The following is an 18,615-nucleotide window of genomic DNA, read 5'->3' as shown; positions in this document are numbered from 1 at the left end:
AAAGGAGAAACAAAGACAAGTCTCGCAGGTCCAGCACGAGGAAAAGATACTTTGTACGATGTGGATGGATAGAGGCGAATACCCGATGGTGTCAAACCGGATAGTGCACTTCAGCCACAGGGTCCAGGGCTTGGAAAAAGAAGCTATACCGCAGGCATGCTCGCGGACAACCGGGCAACGCCTTGGTGGTGACTGGCTTGGGGGGAAGGACAAAGAGCACGCGCGGGGCGTATCCGTACGGCAGGTGAACTCGAATGACCTCGTATTAAACGTCACCCACTGGCCACTGGGGTTTTTTTTTTTTGGCGAGAAACAAAGGTTCGAATAAGAAAGACAGGTGAACCGGGAAAAAAGGAAAACCCTTCCTCGTGTCTGGTTGGGGGCCAAGCCTCCCTCGGGGCGCCTGTCTCTAGCCGCCGGCAGCTCTTGGCCGAGGACAAAAGGTCACTAACTGAAAGAGATGAAGACGTAGCTGGACTAATGTCTCCCTCGGCAGCCGCATGGTAGCGAGGGACGAGGTAGGGCAGGCGATGATTCGGACGGAGATGAGAGAGAGGGAAAAGAAAGGATGGCAGGCGGCATTATGGCCAAAGTGAAGAAAAGGGGAATGTGTCCTCGCCTCTGATCTCAATCGTCCAAGTAATTAGCATACGGACCCGAACATGAACCCATGCCTACTACTTCGTACATGGTGTACTGTACTATGCGAATAATATACAGACAAATGCTCCCTCCCTCGTACATGCCTGCCTTGGCCCAATGCGAATGCAAAGCATGCTGCTATGGGCAAGGGATTCTTCGATGGTGTACGGCCTCGATGGAGCTCCGTCCTTGATACGTCACCGCACATGCGGTGCAGCATGAGGGAGAACCCGTATGGCATGGGCCATTTCATCAAAGCGGTGGACACCTCATTAACGCATGGTCGGTCGTGCCCGCAAATTTGTTCTGGACGAGATCGACCGGATGGAGCCGTTGGCGCTGTCGTTTGCCTTTTTTTTTTTCCCCGCTTGGCAATTTACATAGGTAATGTCGGCCAGAGGGTGGATGGATGTCGGAAAGGGGTGAATCGGCGGCTCTGCCTTCTTGCTTCTTCTCCTGGCCTAGGCATGTATTTACGTACGATACAGTTTGGAGGCTACCGAGGGAGTGGAAAGTATGAAGAGGAAGGAATAGAAGCACAAACCCGTATCTCGGGACCTGCGACCGGACGATGGCTGGATGGGGGAAGCAGTTGTAGATTCGAAGTTACTCGACAGACCCCAGTCCCATGACGTCCGTGCTCTTTCTTCATTCTCGTCGAGCGATAACTATAATGGTGATGGGATGGGATGATCATTGGATGGCCTTTTTTTCCTTTGCCAAGGGAGAGAGGAGAAAGGGGGTGGGTGCTTGGTTCTGCACCCTGAATGGATACGCCGTAATAGTGGCTGCAGGGAACGAACAAAGACGCCTGTTCGCCCTGATCAGGCAGGCCCTGCAGACAATGCGGTAAACGTTTATCGCATTTCAATGGGTGCAGCCCTGCATTGAAGATGCTGTTCAGCTTTGTAGGTATATAGGCCCACGAGGTTGTCGTCTTGTTGCTTTTGTCGTCGTCGTCGTCGTCATCATCTTCGACCACTTACAATTACGCACGTGCACAATGAATGACTTGCCGTTCAGAGGTCCATTGCGAAATCCTGTCCTCGAAATTACAATGAAATGAGATGAAAAAGGGGACCCTCCCTTCCAGCCCACGAGCAAAGAAGCAAAGAGAGAGAGAGAGAGAGACAGAGAGAGAGAGAGAAGTTACGTTAGGTGATTCAGGTCATTGTACGTTTTCCGTCATCGATTTCGTTTCCAGATTCCTTCCTCCTGGGGCAGCAGCCAGGGGCCCTTGCTTCTTCTTTTCCCTCGTGGATGCAAGGCACCCGACCTCATCTCATCAAGTGGTCGGCGAGTGAGCCGCCTGGACTGACATGCAAGGCGCCAGAATAGGCGTAGGGGCACAAACCTAGGCCTTCTTAGCGCCCTCGATCCGTCGTCGTCCCGGCAAGTGTGTATTTAGGGGACCGGCCGCAGGTGGAGCGAGCCATTGCAAGGTACCCGGAGGAACCAGTCGACGACATCCTCCATCCACACCTCTTCTTTTGTTCGAGACACTGTGCGCTGCACCACGCCCCCGGCAACTGAGGCCCTCCCTTCTATGCATTTTGCATGCCCTCGTCGGCTCTGTTTCATGAGACTCCACTGTGCCGCCAAGCGGCCCTCCCCCACTGTCACGCACGAGTCATACTTACAGCTCTTGCACCCACTTCACCCCCGTTTCGAGACCGACTCTGCTCTGTCAACTGACTGGCCAAGCACCGCCATCAAGAACGTCACGGCTTGGCGCCCCGGCATTCGTCCACGCCCCTGCCTCTCGCTCCTCTTGGATCGGCTGTTTCTGTTTCCGCCTTCCGCTCTCTTCCATCTCTTCTCCCCATCCCCTCCTCCGCCGTCGTATTCTTCTCTCAACAAACACCACCGTCCCGAGACCGACGACTCCTGGAACACATTCGACTTCCACCTCGTCGTCCCATTCTAATGTGAATAGCCAGCCTTCGCTCCTGGGCCACCACTAGCTCTCACGAGGAAGACCGCGCCCGGGTCACGAGCTTCACCAGCCATGGCCCTGTCGCGGGAGTCTGCCTTGACGATAAAATGCTCAGCATGCGGCAATCAAGTCGAAATCTCCATGATGGGAGACCACCTCTGCGGAGGCCCTGCGGCTGAGCGTCAGTCTTGCACCGTATAGATCCTCTTGTCACCCTCTCTTACTGACATGTTTTTGTCTGCCTGCAGCGTCGCCGCCGCCTGATTCCAAAGAGCAGTTCGACGACGACTTCAGCCAGCCGTCGTACGGCATGTCTGGCCGCACGCCGCCTCGAGTGAACACGAATATCGCGAGTGAGTTGGCACCCGGGCCTCGCTTCTGTTTCCCGCCATTCAAACATGCCCGTGACCTAACGACATCTAGCAGACCGGCACTTCATGGACAGGGGACAGCTTACCCCCGTCAGCCAGCCCAGCGAATCCCGGACTGCCTCGCCCGTGGCTGGTCGGCCCGGCCAAAGCCCCACCAACGCCTACTTTTCACGCTCGTCTCCCCAGGCGCAACGGCCAGGGGGCTATGGGGGACTTGAGGACCGTGCCGCTAGGAGGGGGCCGGAGGAGTCGGGCTCCGGGAAGCAGGGCGGTGGCTTTTTCGGTCGGATGAACGCCGTCGCGCCCGGTCCTTTCAACGCCAGCTCGAGACCGCCTTCAGAGCGGAGTGCGTTTCCGACCCGCAAAGATTCGCTCGAGATGTGGGATGGCCCGTCGGCCGACGACCTGGCACGCACCATCGACCGGCCGGGAACGGGCTACTCGAACCTGTCCGGGGGCAGCTACACCATCACCATTGCACCGCCCAAAGCACCGCGCAAGAATGGATACGGCGGCTTCGGCCCGCCGTCGACATCCACTAACACGTCGGAACCGAGAAGTCCGGGATTCCCGGGCCGGTCCGAGACGTACCCGAAGCCCTCGGCGGCGATGGAGCCTCCGCGCAGGCAAGGGTCGGCTCCGGGCAGCCGCGCAGAGCGCTCCCCCCTATACGGCCAGTTCGGCGACGATCGGCAAAGGTCCATCGGCCCGGACAGGTCACGAAGGCCGCCGCCGCGGACCAGCCTGCTGGGGCCGCACACGCCCAGAGACTCCGCGTCGGTGGACCTGGCCGCCGAGTTTGGCGTCGGCAACCCCTACCACACGCCGTCCGACTCAGCCTCGTCAGGATACTCAACTTTTAGCGAAGCGAGCCACTCGACAGCGCAGACGAGTCCCGCTCGATCGCAGACGTATCGGGACAAGGACATGGACGATCTCGGCGACTCAATGGAGAACTTGCGGACGCGAGATCCCGCAATCCAGGCGCCGCGCCGCGGTCCCTCGCCCATGACGGAATCGCCGTACGGAACCTCGCCCCAGGAAATGCGATATGACCCGGCCGTTCAGCCTGGCCGGCTCGACCAGCCCCGAGGCTACGACCAGTTACTCCCTTCGACTGCCTACAACGCGTCGGCGCAACGAGGGCCGGACTCGCGATATCCCGACCGACGCAACGACCTGTACCAGGAGCGGAGCGGGCCGTCTGCGGCCGGGCGAAGGGCCCCAGACTTGGCTCGCACCGGCTCGCGAGAGCCGATACGGTCGCCGTCCCGGGGCGACTGCAAGGCTTGCCGGCTTCCTATCAAGGGCAAGAGCATCTCGTCGGCCGACGGGCGGCTGACGGGCAAGTATCACAAGGCGTGCTTCGTGTGCATGACGTGCTCGGAGCCCTTTACGTCGGCCGAGTTCTACGTGCTCGGCGACAAGCCCTACTGTGAGCAACACTACCACAAGCTCAACGGCAGCCTGTGCGGCGCGTGCGGGCGCGGCATCGAGGGCCAGTACCTCGAGGACGAGGCGCGCATCAAGTACCACGTCGGGTGCTTCCGGTGCCTCGACTGCGGCCGGTCCCTGCCCGACGGCTACTTCGAGGTTGACGGCAACGCCTACTGCGAGCGCGACGCCTGGAAACGCACGCAGCAGCCGCCCCCGGTGCCCAGCGGCGGCTATGCGGAGCAAGACAGCTACGAGTCTCAGAGGGGCGGATCCGGCCCACGGCCGGGCTATGGAGGAGCGGGCGGCCTCCCCGGCCGAAACCCTAGCCGGCCGGGACGAGGGTCGACGGGCGCGTCCCGCGGCGTAGTGCCGTCCGGGAGCCGTCCCCTTCCCAGCGTGCCGGGAGGTCCCCGGCCCAAGATGAACAAGCGCATGACGCGTTTGGGTCGCATGTGAAGCCGGGATGCCACTCCGAAACACCCCCTTTTTCAATCTCCGCCGCGCACACCGGTTCGACCAGGCACCCATGGACAGGCCGATGTCCCCTCTTTCCTCTTGTCGTTGCCACCTTGGACAAGAAATGCATGAGACGACGTTTCTGTCCCTTTCTGTTATTGTTTTTCTTTCGGCTTTGGAGGCGGCCCCTCTACCTCGCTTTTTGCCGGCGCCCATCCAGTTGGTGAGGCGCCTCTGACAACTTGATGCAACATAAGCCATGGCCAGTTTTTTGTTGTTCCTTTTTCATATACCCTTTTCTGTATCTGTGGTCGTATATTATACCCCGGGCTGTCTTATTTGATTTGGGCTTGGTGGCTTAAAGATGATGGGAGACGGTAAAGATGTGGCTCGGCGTTTTGGAAGAAAATGGGAAAAAGAGGTACGATGGGCAAGTGAGGGATATTGAATGAACGGCCGCAGGCGTCTAGAGGGAACACGGAAAGGAGTGGACAGATGGATATCTCTGTCGAGTCTCGCTGTGTTAGGTAGTCTGTTGTAATTCTCGGGGTCCGAAGACGCTACAAATCGCCCCCCGCGGTTTTAGCATCGCGTAGTTGGGCAGTAGCAATTAATGACCGCTTATTACATGCTCCATCTCTTTGCTTGAGTGTTTATCCTTGCGCTTCTTCTGTTGTATGCAAGTAAGGGAGAGGCTGCCGTTACTCGTGCTTGTACATCACCCTGGCCCCTCCGTCCCGAGAACTGGGAGAGGAGTCTTGCCTTTGCAGGTGTCTGGCATTGGCTTATGCTCGCCGACAAGTTGCTCCTCTGTAAATGGATCCCGCGCAGTCCTTGTCAAGCGCAGAACTAATTACATGGTCTACCCGACAGCCCGGGCGGACACGCGTGTGATGGGAAGGGGGAAAAGAAAAGGGTTTCGGGAGGAGGGGACGGGAAGCAAGGGGGGGGCCATGTAGGTAATGTATGTGACGCTGTCGAAATGTGTGCTTGGACCTCGTGAAGATAGTAAACAGGATTGGACCTTTGCCTTGTTTTCGCTCTGGGTGTTGCTAGCATGGGATCATGGAGCAAGGAGATGAGGATATGAATGGTCAAGAGGTTAAGCTACAAGCACCTTTTGCAGGGGCCCTCGAGCGTCGAGTGAGCATCCAGACGAGGGATTTTACAGAGCAGGGAGCCGGGAGGGAAAGCTGAGTGAAGAGCTGCGGGTTCATCATGCCCACGCACTCTTGGTTGCAGGGCTTGGCTGGTGGTACATGTCTACATTCTCACCGGGGACGTTGTCGGCGAGGAGAGACGGAGGCTTTGCCTTTTTCGTGGCAGGCTCGGGAAAAAAAGCTGTCGTAAGATGGCTGCGGCTGCGGCTACGGCTGCAGGCGGCCGGTGACCAAGGTTTGTTTTGGACAAGTTTGACAACCCAACCCGTCGATTTTCTTGTTCATGGCCGGTTGGTGTTGGCAATGCCCGAAAGAAGGAGAAGAAGATGAAGAAAAAGAAGAAGAAGAAGAAAGGTGGAGGTGGTTGGTGGCGCGTCTCCAGATAGGTTTGATCCTTCCCGTCTCCTTTTTCCCCTCTCCCGTCTCCCGTGCCCACGCAGACCCCGCGAGGGTGGCTTGGGGTGTGACGAAGAGGGGCCAATGACGACGCCAAGCAAGCGATTTGTGTGAGTGTTGACAGGGTTGGCTGGCCTTTGATGAGCAGCCATCCATCTGCCTGCGGCTTACCCTAGAGCCAAGGCAGTACCGCAAGCATGCCGTGAGTTTGCCGGCTGTCCTGAGTTTGCCGACTGCCCAGAGAATTCTAAAAATGACAGCGGCGCAGTTTACCCTCGAGCGATTACGCGTACGGGGGCGGAGATTCGTCGACGACGGCCGAATCCGTGACTTGTCAAGCGTACGTGTCAAGATGCTAGACTTGAAGCGGCGGGCAGTTGAAGTGAGACTGGCCTAGCAAAGCATAACAACCGCTGTCTGCTACCCTGACAGTGGGGAGGGTGCCCGCGAACGGTTGAGGGAGACGAGTCGTGTAAATTTCCCGAGCCCGTGATGGATGGATGGATGGGTGGATGATGCCAGACACTGCTTACTAGAGGCAACTTGATGAGGGCTTACTGGATCCTCGTTGCCCTGTACACACTACTGGTACACGTACGTATGTACCTTGCACATAAACCACCTGGAAGGCGAAACGTGACACGGGCAGGAGTCGGATAAGCAGCATGATTGACGGTAAGTGGCCCAATCAAAGCGTCTGCGGACGCAATCTAGCTTTTGAGTGTGCATATAACCCAAGCCAAGGTATGTACTTATGTAGATATCACTAAGTAGATAGGTAGTCCAAGTATGTTACGACTCCCTTGCGAAGTCTCAAGGCTGCAGAATGGTAGAGAAGTTTCTCCATCCCATGTCACTATATCAAGGTACATCACTCGCCGCGGCTCAAGTCAGGACAGTACTGTACGGAGTATAACTTATTTAAAAACATAACCTAAACCAGGGCGTTCGTGGACAAAGATACACATTGAAGGCCTGTCAAGAGATAGTGCCTCCCAAGATCCGTCGACCTGCGGGCCGGGAACGGATACCTCCTCGTAGCCGCACCCGCATGCATGTATTTATCTAATACTGACAACTCTGGGCTGAGTTTTGGCCCCGAGAAAAAGAGTACGTAACATGGAAAGGACGACAAGGGAGGGTAGTACCTAGGTACCTTTTTCAGTGGGTACTTTAACTCCAGGCGTGCAGCAGCGCCAACGTCTTGCACGCCACGGCGGCATGCCCGACGTTATCTGCGCAAGCACAGATACACACTATTAATACAATCGGTCCAGTAGAAAAAAAGGACGCCTGCAGGCTACCTACCGGTACTTGGACGCTGCGCAGACGGACGGAATAGGTCCAGGGCTAATAAGTTGGGTGATAATACCTGCTGGATTCTCAGGGGCTGTTTGCGCGCCTTACTTACAGTTACTGTGCCGCGAAAAACGGGCCGCCCGACTCCACTGCAATCAACCCCGGGGCCCGCCTCGGCCAGCGATCACAGCGCTGGGAGGGGGTCCTTGTGGGGGGGATCGTGCGGCGCCAGGCGAGTGGAGATTGAACGGGTTCAGCATAGCCCGGGCGCTGCGCCATTGGCTGGCAAACCACGCCAACGCTCAGTCGGCTGCGTTCTCGATGTTTTTCTCGAGCCGTCTTTGGATGATCCCAACGCCGCCGGCGCTGTTACTGTTCCTGCCACTGTAAATGGTGAAGCTGCCAGCCGGCTTCTCTGCCTGGGGAGCGTGCGTGCGTGCACCCCCGGGCGGACAAACTCACTGGCCGTTCCGGGTATCCCTCCCCTGCGGATTAGCCGGCAGTCCAGGTATATACCCGCGATCTGACCTTTTTCATATCCTGCCCATTGCACTTCTCCTTTTCGCCCTCCCCCCCTCACTCTTCATCAAATTTACCCTTGATTTCCTTTCCCCTGCCCTCTTCCTTTCTTCTTTTCTCTCTGCTCTGTCGAACCTGCTCCGCCTCCTCCCTCCGCCTCCTCCCTCCCCCTTCTCTCCGACATCCCTTCCTCTCTCACCGTCTGCCAACCTTTCGAAACCGCCAAAGGAAACAGTCGTTTCTGGTCTCTTCGATCACTTTTGCCGCCACCACTACCGCTGCTTGGCGAGCACCCCGTCCCCCCGTTTCTCTCGCTTTTCTCTCCCGCGCGCCGCCCTCCGTCCGAAAATAGCCCCTGGTCGGCCACCTCAGACAGCCCCGAGCGGCCAAACAATCACCTGTCTCACCTCGCTCGACGCCAAAGCAAACACTCATCACCCAACGCTGCCCTTTTCGTCCTTCGCTATCCTTTTCGACGCGCATCATGCGCTTTTGATCGCTCGCTCGAGTCTCTCCACCGCGGCCCCCGACGACATTTCCGTCCGCCGTCCGCTTCCTGCAGCCTGTCCTCGAAACGGGCCACCTGCCAACTCGCCGCTGAATCTAGCCATCAGCCCGAGACATGGGCAAACTACTCAACCCCCAGGGCCGGCGCAAGCTACTGTCCCTACCACGCCCTAGGGTCGTTCTCATCTTGATCTTGGCCTCGGTCACGTCCTATCTGCTCCTCTTCAGCAGCAGCGCGCCTCGAGCTCACATCGTCCCATACCTCCGTGAAAAGCCATTTGCCGGCGACAGGAAACCTCTTACATCAAACCCCCATGACGAGCTTGCCGAGACAAAGACTGAGTGGCATATTGACATCGAGGACCTCCGTTACTGGTCTGACCCTGACGACCATGAGGACCCCAACGATGCTTTGCCTGGCTATGAGACGGATGGCAAAAGCAGAGAACCCGGCGATGTCGGCCGACTGCAGCATGAGAAGGATCTACGCAAGATGTGGCGCTACGTCTACAAGACAACGGCCAAGTAAGCCTCGGTTGACTACCGCTTCAATTACCGCCTACTAATCGAGCTTCACCCACAGCCTCAAGTCTTCAAACCTCATCTACGGCAACACGCTACAGTCCCTGACTCTTCAGGAAAACCGCACCGATGAGCAGGGCAAGATGTTGCGAGAGGATCCTCGCGTCGAGGCCAGCGTTGTCCAAGACAAACCTGTCCGCTTCAACCCGTATCCCGACTACAACAGCGCAGAGTGGAGACAGCAGAACCACGCGGCCTACGTCCCCTGCAAGGGCCCTACCGGCGAACTGGTCGAGGACCTGCTTGTGTACAAGGGCCGCCCCGAAATGTGGCCCGCCCCCAAGTTTGGGAGCTACGAGGCACTCAACATGGACCCCAACCTTTGCTGGGAGCGTGACACGCGCCTGGGCCCCTTTGGCTTGACGCAGCAGATGAAAAAGGTGGGCGGCGAGTATGAGACGGTGGATTGGGACAATGTCAATTGGGGCGATCTTAAGCAGCGCTGCCTCAAGCTCAATGCCGGCCGCTTCAACATGAACAGAAGCAAGAAGAACGACTATCTCAACGCATACGCCGAGACGACCCCGCCCTCCTCCAACAAGGCAAAACAGCATGCTAGAGAGGCTGGTTCCACGGTCAAGGGCCATTCGTCTGTCGACGACGAAGCGACGCCGGCCAAGGCCACCGGCAACGAAAGCGTCAAGGAGAAGAGGACGGCCATCTTGCTACGTTCGTACACGGGCAAGATGTACTCGGAAAACGACAAGCAAGTCATCCGGGCCATGGTCAGCGAGCTGAGCCTCAAGACGGGTGGCGAGTACGAGGTATTTCTTCTCGTGCACTCCAAGGACCGAAACCGCCGTATATTTGACGACCAAGAGACATACCTCTCGGTCCTCAAAGAAAGCGTGCCGGCAGAGTTTCGCGGCATGACGGTGCTGTGGAACGACGAGCAGGTCTGGAAGATCTACACGGAGCTCAAGGACGAGGAGGAGAGGAGCGTCCACACCGCCCAGTGGCTCTCGGTTCAAAAATTCAGCCACGACCACCCACAGTTTGACTTCATCTGGAACTGGGAGATGGACTTTCGCTTCACCGGCCACCACTTTGACCTGCTGGATAATCTGAGCAAGTTTGCCAAGAAGCAGCCGCGCAAGTACCTGTGGGAGAGAAACGAGCGCTGGTACATTCCCGAGTACCACGGCGACTACGACACCGAATTTAGACAGCAAGTGGCGGCGCGACACGGCAACGACACCGTCTGGGGTCCCGTGGACTTGCCATTTGTCAATCCCGTCGGGCCCAAGCCGCCCGTCGAGTCGCACGAGGACGATGACTACGAGTGGGGGGTGGGCGAGGACGCCGACTTCATCTCGGTCGGGCCCATCTTCGACCCTGTCGACAGCCAGTGGATCATCGGTCAGCACGTCTGGGGGTTCAAGGACAGACACCACCGCTCCGAGGACCTGCCCCGACGCACGACGATTGTGACGCACTCGCGCATCTCGAAGCGGCTGTTGGACATTATGCACGTCGAGAATATGCGCGGCAACCACGTCGCGTCGGAGATGACGCCGCAGACGATTGCCCTGCTCCACGGCTTCAAGGCCGTCTTCGCTCCGCACCCTGTCTTCATGGATCGGGATTGGAAGGGCGAGTTCATCAACAGCTGGTTCAACCCGGGCCCCAAGGGCGAGAGTGGCGGGCGCGGAAGCCCGATGGGTTGGGGCCGCGAGCGACGCTACCAGGGCACGACGTGGTACTATCGCGCGGAACCGCCAAACCGCCTGTACAACAACTGGATGGGCTGGGCCGACACGGGCGTGGGAGGGCCGAGCTGGGAGGAGCAACACGGACGCCCGTGTTTACCCTCAATCATGCTGCATCAGGTTAAGGACACGGAGCCGACCGATGCCAATCACCGCACAGAGTTTGTGCTTGCCTTTGGCTGAACTGCTTCCGGCCCGCTCACAGAGAGCCCCGTCGCCTTCCTCCGGCTGGAGTCCCGTCGAGCGATTCGTCACTCCCTCCCTCCAATTCTTTCTGTCCTTTGCCAACTTGTCTTGTCCGTTCAAGGATACCCAGTTTCGAGCACGATGCCTCGATTTGATGTCTTGAGAATCGTGGAGCCTGCGGGGTCGTGTCCAAGGGGCCGGCGCCTGCTCCCTGGGGCGTTATGCTGCTATGCTTGTTGAGACCAGTTGGTCGAGTCGCGTGCCATTTATGCATGGAGGGTAAAGTAAGGGGCAGATGCACATACCGGCGTTTTTTTTTCCTATCTTTTTCTTTTCTCCATGTACCAGCTACGCCCGACCGCGGGCAAGTCCTAAGACGATGAGGAGCCGAGAAGCTCGCTCTTGAGGCCGCCTTTCTCGATGTATAGCAGATGGCTGGACCAAACGAGAGCATGGCAGAGGCAGATACAATAGTAGATGATGACCTTAATTGCCGTCAATGGCCGGGGTGGATGACTTTGAAGAATCTGGCTTTTACGTCTTCGTACATGGTAGGAAGGTAGGCAGAATGGTACAAGATATAGAGGGGAGTGGCCGGACCCACTGCCGGCCAACAGACGGGCTTCTCTACCTGCGCATTACCTCATCGAGCTTCGACTACTTGGAAGCGCGTCACCGTACGTTCGTATTTGCGTCAACTCTTGTCGCCTAGGGTCCCTTCAGCAAAGGCGATTCTTCCACGCGCGGCCGGATGGGCTCGACTGCAGGCCCAGTGACGCTTTCCCGGTCCAAGTTCATTCCGCCCTTCCGTAACGCGAAATCAAGCGCCAGGGCAGCCAACATGATGGGGCGCGCAGCACCATGAAGAGGAACCCTCCGCCTTCAGTGAGCCGCCCTGCCCTCTCTATCCATCCATCCCGTTCCGTCCAAAGGTCGTGCGACGAGGCGCGCTAACCAGCAATCCCCGACAAGACGCCCACACCCCGTCGGTTCCTGCCGGCCAAGAAGAGGACGGCGACGACGACGCCCGCGCCACATCCGCAATTCCAGTCTACGCCACGATTTGGATCCTCTTCGGTGCCGCGGCCGACGCAAACGAGGGAGAGCTTGGTTGAGGACGTCGACGATGACGACGAGGACGAGGACGATGACGGGTTTACGGATTCGTCGGCGGCAGCGGCTGGCGAGAGGCGGCGGCTGGATCATACGCACGACTCCATCGATTTAGAGTCGGAGGGGGCGGGCACGTCGCCGGGTGACGACGGCCGCTCCCCGGATCGGGGGTCCGACCTCGAGGAGGAGGTGTTGGAGGCGGGAACCGAGGCCGAGGCTGCTGGACTGCTCGACACCGAGGACGCGCCTCTTCACGTGCAGTCGTCGCCGGAGCAAAGGCAGGCCAAGAGGCGCAGGATTTCCATTTCTCCAATTGGAGAGTCGAGTCCACTGCCGAGACACTACGAAGACACGGAACTCGTGTCTGACGAAGGCGATCTGGTGCCGGCAGACGATGCAGCAGCAGCAGCAGCAGCAGCAGCAGAAGCCAGACAGGCGCTGCAACCCGTCTTCAGACCCGCCCCGCGCTTCAAGCCCACCGACGACGACGCAGGCACCGCCGCCGCCGCAGGCATCCTCCCCGCCGCCTTCTCGCCACAGCGCCGCGGAGAAAAGTACCTCGCCGGCGGGCTCGCGGCCGAGTTGCAGGGGTGGCTGTCCGAGGCCAAGGGCTGGGACGGCGCGGACAAGGCGCTTGACGACGCTACGACGCTGCGGATCGTGGTGGACGAGGTCCGGCCGGGCCGGCAAATGAACCTCGTCAGGGGCCGCGCGGGCTCCGACGCCGCCGCGAGGGGCTTCATCTTGGCTGGGCAGGGGCGGTTGACGGGGCTTGGGGGGACGGCGAGCAGGGCGGCGGTGGAACAGGGGGGCGTGGTGATGGTTGGACCGCCGGTTTGGGATACGGAGATGGAGGGTTGTGTCTGGACGGTTGCGTGTGATTGGAGAGTGGTTTGATTGGATTTATTTGACCTTGCGACTCATTCTTGGGAACTTCACGGAAGCTGGTGTTGACGGCGATGATATAGAGCACGAGTGCTTTGGCTATGCATGTAAGCGTGCTTGCGACAAACGCGTACAGAACACCTTGACTCCGACACCACATCATATATCCCCTTCCGAATAGTTGGCAAACCACACACCTCAGAAACAAGACAAGCAAAAATGCGCCATGCCCCGAGAATGCTGTTCCGCAATCTCCCGCACCGGCTCCTTGTCGTCGTCGGCAGGCTCCCGCTCCAGCACCGCCGGGCCTTGTCAACGGCACACGGCGCGACGGATCCGCTGAGGATCCTGTTCTGCGGGTCCGATGCCTTTAGCTGCGAGTCGCTGCGCGCGCTGCACGGCGAGCATGTGCGTGGCGGGGGGGGCCTTGTCGAGGCGCTGGATGTCATGGTGTTGCCACCCAAGAGGACGGGGAGGGGGTTGAAGCAGCTCCGGCAAGGTAGGCGATGATGTGCAGAGAATTGCTGGGCTCGAAGAACTCGTTAACTAATGGCTCGTCTCTGTAGTGCCGTGCAAGGCCGTGGCCGAGGAGCTGGGGCTGAGAGTTCACCAGCGAGAGACGTTCCGGGATTGGGAGGTGAGCTTCATCGATGCTCGCCCCTGAGCAGCTCTCCAGGAAGAACGGAGCTTGTGGCAGCTCACCGAGAAGCCAATTTCATCTAATTCCTCTCCCATCGCTTCTTGCAGCTTCCCGCGGGCACAAACCTCGTCGTCGTCGTGTCGTTTGGCCTGTTCGTGCCGCCGCGGATCCTGCGCTCGGCCAAGTACGGAGGGTTGAACGTCCACCCGTCGCTTCTGCCGGAGTAAGTTGGCCTCGAGCCTGCGGACATGTCTATGGCTAAGAGAAGGTGCCTTGTTGCTCGTACCTAGCTTACGCGGCCCGGCACCAATCCACCATGCCATGCTACGGGGACAAGAGCACATCGGCATCTCTCTACAAACGCTTGACGACAAGGAATTCGACCACGGCACAGTCCTGGCCCAAACGCCGCCGCCGGGAGTCCCCGTCCGGCCTGGCAGCTCCATCCACGAGGTGACCCGCGACGTGGCGGCAGCCGCGGCGGAGATGCTGGTCCAGGGCCTGCGCGACCGCCTGTACATGCTGCCGCACCGAGACGTCGGATGGCTGCCGCCGTGGCAGCAGGGAAGCGGACCACTGTCACACGCGCCCAAGGTGACCAAGGCCGACGCGCAGATCGACTGGGTGTGGTGGACGAGCGCCGACTTCTTCGAGCGCCGGCTGCGCGTCTTCGCTTCGGTCTGGACGCAGGCCGTCGACGAAGCGGGCGCGCGGAGGCGCATCATCTGGCAGGACATTGCGCCCGTTGCGCAGACGGGCGAGGTTGTGTCGCGCGGGAGAAGAGGCGTCGAAGGCACCATTACGTTTGTGCAGCAGCCTGAGCCGCGGCACGGCGATGGCAGGGAGAAGCAGTTCGTGAAGACGGTGGTGATGGATGACGAGACTGGGGCTTGCGAGGTGTGCGTGGATAAGGAGGAGGGGACGTGGGTGCGGGTGAGGAGGGTCAAGGTGGAGGGCAAGGAGGAGCAGGCTGCGGCGAGGGCCTTGAGGCCTTTCTTTCGGAGCAAGACGTGAGGAGCTTTGAGGGAGGGAGAGAGTGAAGCCTTGTGTAATACCATGCCTGTACGAAGCACCAGACGGAGATGGTCTATCTTTACCCCGGCATAACAAGGCCTCAGGACCTCGAGAAATGTAAAACGATAGACGCTCATACCAGACTTGCGCACATTCTGTTCGGGGCCAGCTTTGCACGCGACGTGAGCACATGTAACAATAGCTCGCACACCGATGGATTCGGGCGAGAATTAGGGGAGCCAAGATAACATCAACCAAAGCGCAATGTAACACCTGGTCGGGAAGATCAAGAAAGTACGATGCCTGCTTGATAAGGAGAAGAAATATTTAGACAAGGGAAAAAGGCCGACGAGTGTTTGCGAAGATGTAGGAGGGGAGTGTGTCGTCGCGGAGTTTCTGCTCCGTGTGAGAGTGTGCATGCGCGTTTTGTGTTGTAGAACAGGGAAAAGCTAATGGATGAGGCGGGGGAAAGGAAAGCTGCAGCAGTCTTTGTAGGACCGCATAGAACTAAATATCGGAGCGTCGGTGTGGTTGACTTTGGCGAGATGTGGATTTGATGTGATATAGTAGGAACATACATGCGGGCGATAAGAAGCACGCGAAGAATTGAGAAGGAGTCAGAGGTATCGAATGAGACACTGAATATAGTCTAGAAACAGGTAGAGAGGAGGGTGCTGGAAAGAGAACTGCCGATTTATGCCGCGGCTACGGAAGAGGTGGGCCTGCCGCTTAAACGCTGAACCTTTTTCCTCTCGCTTGTATTTTGCACCGAGGGTGAGGTGCGAAAAGATTGCGGTGGTTGACCCCCCCTCCCTTGTTTTCTTCGTTATGCATCTGTGTCATGCCGTGTTTCCACAAAGCTTGCCCGGTGGCTTCGACATGGACGCATCTACTGGTGTGCCGATGAGCTCGGGGGCTGAGGCCAAGACGATGGATAGACTTGTGTGGACATGTATCCGTAGTAGAGAGTCAGACCGTGCCATGTCCACATGGACAGCTTACAAGGTGGATTAAAAATCTGCCTTGAAAAGTACCGGGGCGTATAAACATCGATAATAGAACCGCGGCTGCAGGCAATGACATGTACATCCGCTGAGTGCATGTATCGCGGACGAGTCCGATAGGTCAACCAGCCGTGTGGTACTGAGCGGAACCCAGAATAGAAAAGTGTAATGCTCGACAGGGCAAGGCGGACGGGGAGTGTGGGTGGACGCGGCCGGGCAAGGATGGCCAGGAGCAAAAGGGGAAGACGGCTGAACGAGTTGGGATCAGAGAGGTTAAAAGTCGTCATTGGAAACGTAACGAGTAGCGGCGAGGCCGAGTCTTAGTACAAAATCGGGCTATGCTGTGTGTGTGCGTAGCTCGACTGACCTCCAAAGTTGGCTTATACATACATGTCAATTAGCACCAGCCTGCTGTTCTCCTTTGTGAGCCTTGGGCTGTGCGCCGTGATAGTCCCCTATTTGCAGTTGAAGAGAAGAGCGAAGTATAAAGGGGGAAAATATACACTATGACCGAAGATTTATCTCGTCGTTACTGTTCATTTGTACCTTTGCGTGCCTCATACTCCGTCTATTCTCTCTTTTCCTCGCGTAGACGTGATGCGTAGACGTACTGCGTCCACAGTCCACCGATACGAAACCTCGACGGAAGAAGCCGGGGCGTTGCCGCCCGGTTTACATCGGAGAGGCCGAGGTATCACGACATGATGCGGTAAAAAAAAAGAAGCGAAACTATCGTAAAAAGGAAACGAGCCAGAGCCTCGGTAGCTGGGACAACTCCTTGGCGAACGTTATTCTCCCCAGGCCTCGAGGACGGCTCCTGGTTGGTCGGGCGGCAACCCAGCCCATACATGGATGATTGCTGGGGGGCCCCTGAACATGCATGGAGGCATGCATACCACCTTTCCCTGCGCGCTGATCTCGGCTTGCCCCAGCCACTCGTTCGTTCTCCCCGCCCGTCCGTCGCTCTTCGTGCCCGACAGGCCTGAGCCTACATGCAAGCTATGTACAGTACAAGGGGCCTGTTTCGTGGTTCGTCGTCGGTGGTATTCGACGCGGAGTAGTTCGCAGGGGACCCTCGCCGAGATCAATAATACGACAAACATGGATATAACTGATTTGCCACGTTTTTTTTTCGGCGCGTTGACACCGAGGCGAACGCGACTCTCCGCATGCTTGCTCCCGGCCATGTCCGACCCGTCCAAGATGTGTCCGACGGCAGTTCGAGCACGTGTATGTATAAGTGCGAGTGGGCACATGATAGACATACGCAGGGATATACAGGCCGCATGTAACCCGGCGCCTCTCTCTGGCATACAAGGCACTTTGTATATGCTTAAGTCTCGGAATCAACTCAAAGTCATTCTACGAGTTACACTTGACCGGATCAATCACCCCGACGAAGAACCACCTCGTACAACGAGCGCACAAGCCCTCGTCACGACGCTGGACGCGTACTGTCTGCAGCTGGCCACTTAAACCTCGTCGTGGATACTCATCGTATCGGTTATAACGACGGATATCTGTCCACCCCCTCCATCGTACTGTATATCCCACCCTCGGCCACACACACTTGCTCATATATACTTTGACACCTGTACGCTCCGCTCACACCAAGGGGGAGGAACCCACCAGCAAATTCCAGGTCATGGGAAAAAGAGTGAGAAAAATAGTAAAGCCCCGCAGAGTGGGAGACAGAGGGCCGTATAGGGCTTGGGTAGACGAGACTTTCTCCGCCCGCCCATATACGCAGCCGCAGCCGGTGCCAGTTACCTGACTTGCTGCCCACCGGGGCTCGGGGTGGTATGGTCCGTTTGCCTCGTGGGCAGATGTTCCTTGTTTCTATTACTCCGCCAACTTCCTTGAAAACGGGCCCTAAGAGAACAACTGGGGAACGAGAAGAACAAATCATCCGTTGACGGTGACAGCCACCGGCGACGGATATGTTGTACCGTACGAGCAAGTACGGAGCGCCGGGCCGTTGGAGCCTCGCCAAAGTCAGAAAGCCTACATACATGGCAACATGCGTACAGCATCAAACTCACTTTTGCTTTCCTGATGCAACGATTCTCCGACTTACGGCCTCATTCATCTGCAAGCGTGGCGCCATGGCATGCGCTCTGTCCCATAGGCAAGCTCCAGGATGCCTGAATACTGTACGGCATCACATGCTTGTCCGTTTCACCGCTTTCTCATCCCCAGTCGTGCGGTTTGACAGCAGAAAAGTCTTCAGTTTTTCCATTGCTCGAGTCCTACCAGTAGACACCTTCGAGGCCGGGTAAATTGGACTGGGCCGACTGCTCAGAATTGGCAAGCAGGTAGACATTAAGCCAAAACAGGGGCTCCAAGGTCATGAAAGAACGCACTTGGCACTGGCCGGCGATGCCGACGCGTCTGAGTCATTAGGAGGCGCCTGGCCCTGCCTTACTCGGATCATAGCCCAAGCAAATCTTAGATATACCTTTCCGAGTGCGAAGAGAGCACGCGGCCAAGCCTGGGAGCTCGTGAGCCATGGACCCTCAATGAGGCCCCCCTAAAGCCTCGTGCAACCCCCCGCCGGGACCAGACCAGGGCGAGGCAACGTTTGCATGTGCATATGTATGTACATTCGTACAGCACTCTCTCGTGAGGCCTTTGGCCGAACGGTGATATCGACGATGTTGACCGCGGCACATGTTTGGAGCAGGCCGAGGACAAGCCGATGCACTGCATGTATACCAAGACGAGCATCCTACGAGTGGGCAAAGGAACAGTGATCGACA

The 18,615-nt window shown here is 57.9% G+C and overlaps 4 protein-coding genes across 4 annotated transcripts; all 4 read left to right on the top strand.

Annotated features, from left to right (window-relative positions):
- Positions 1–2,650: 2,650 nt before the first annotated feature.
- On the top strand, positions 2,651–4,842 carry HRG_07029 (LIM domain-containing protein; the record flags this gene model as incomplete). The annotated part of the gene is made up of 4 exons (XM_044865500.1): positions 2,651–2,759; positions 2,827–2,931; positions 3,005–4,727; positions 4,782–4,842. 4 exons carry the CDS (start codon positions 2,651–2,653, stop codon positions 4,840–4,842), a joined length of 1,998 nt encoding a protein of 665 aa, XP_044719462.1.
- A 3,996-nt stretch (positions 4,843–8,838) lies between these two features.
- Positions 8,839–11,197, top strand: HRG_07028 (Major facilitator superfamily transporter; the record flags this gene model as incomplete). Its single annotated transcript, XM_044865499.1, has 2 exons — positions 8,839–9,248; positions 9,307–11,197. The coding sequence occupies 2 exons, from the start codon at positions 8,839–8,841 to the stop codon at positions 11,195–11,197; spliced, it is 2,301 nt and encodes a 766-aa protein (XP_044719461.1).
- Positions 11,198–12,061: 864 nt separating this feature from the next.
- HRG_07027 (uncharacterized protein) lies at positions 12,062–13,210 on the top strand (the record flags this gene model as incomplete). Its single annotated transcript, XM_044865498.1, has 3 exons — positions 12,062–12,085; positions 12,173–12,675; positions 12,769–13,210. 3 exons carry the CDS (start codon positions 12,062–12,064, stop codon positions 13,208–13,210), a joined length of 969 nt encoding a protein of 322 aa, XP_044719460.1.
- A 207-nt stretch (positions 13,211–13,417) lies between these two features.
- On the top strand, positions 13,418–14,852 carry HRG_07026 (formyl transferase domain-containing protein; the record flags this gene model as incomplete). The annotated part of the gene is made up of 4 exons (XM_044865497.1): positions 13,418–13,697; positions 13,765–13,835; positions 13,946–14,061; positions 14,129–14,852. The coding sequence occupies 4 exons, from the start codon at positions 13,418–13,420 to the stop codon at positions 14,850–14,852; spliced, it is 1,191 nt and encodes a 396-aa protein (XP_044719459.1).
- Between the last annotated feature and the right edge of the window lie 3,763 nt (positions 14,853–18,615).

This window comes from Hirsutella rhossiliensis, assembly GCF_020360975.1.
Source record: "Hirsutella rhossiliensis strain HR02 chromosome Unknown scaffold00007, whole genome shotgun sequence".
Classification (NCBI taxonomy): domain Eukaryota; kingdom Fungi; phylum Ascomycota; class Sordariomycetes; order Hypocreales; family Ophiocordycipitaceae; genus Hirsutella; species Hirsutella rhossiliensis.
Note: the sequence above shows the minus strand (reverse complement) of the source record. Positions and strands in the feature narration are given on the sequence as shown.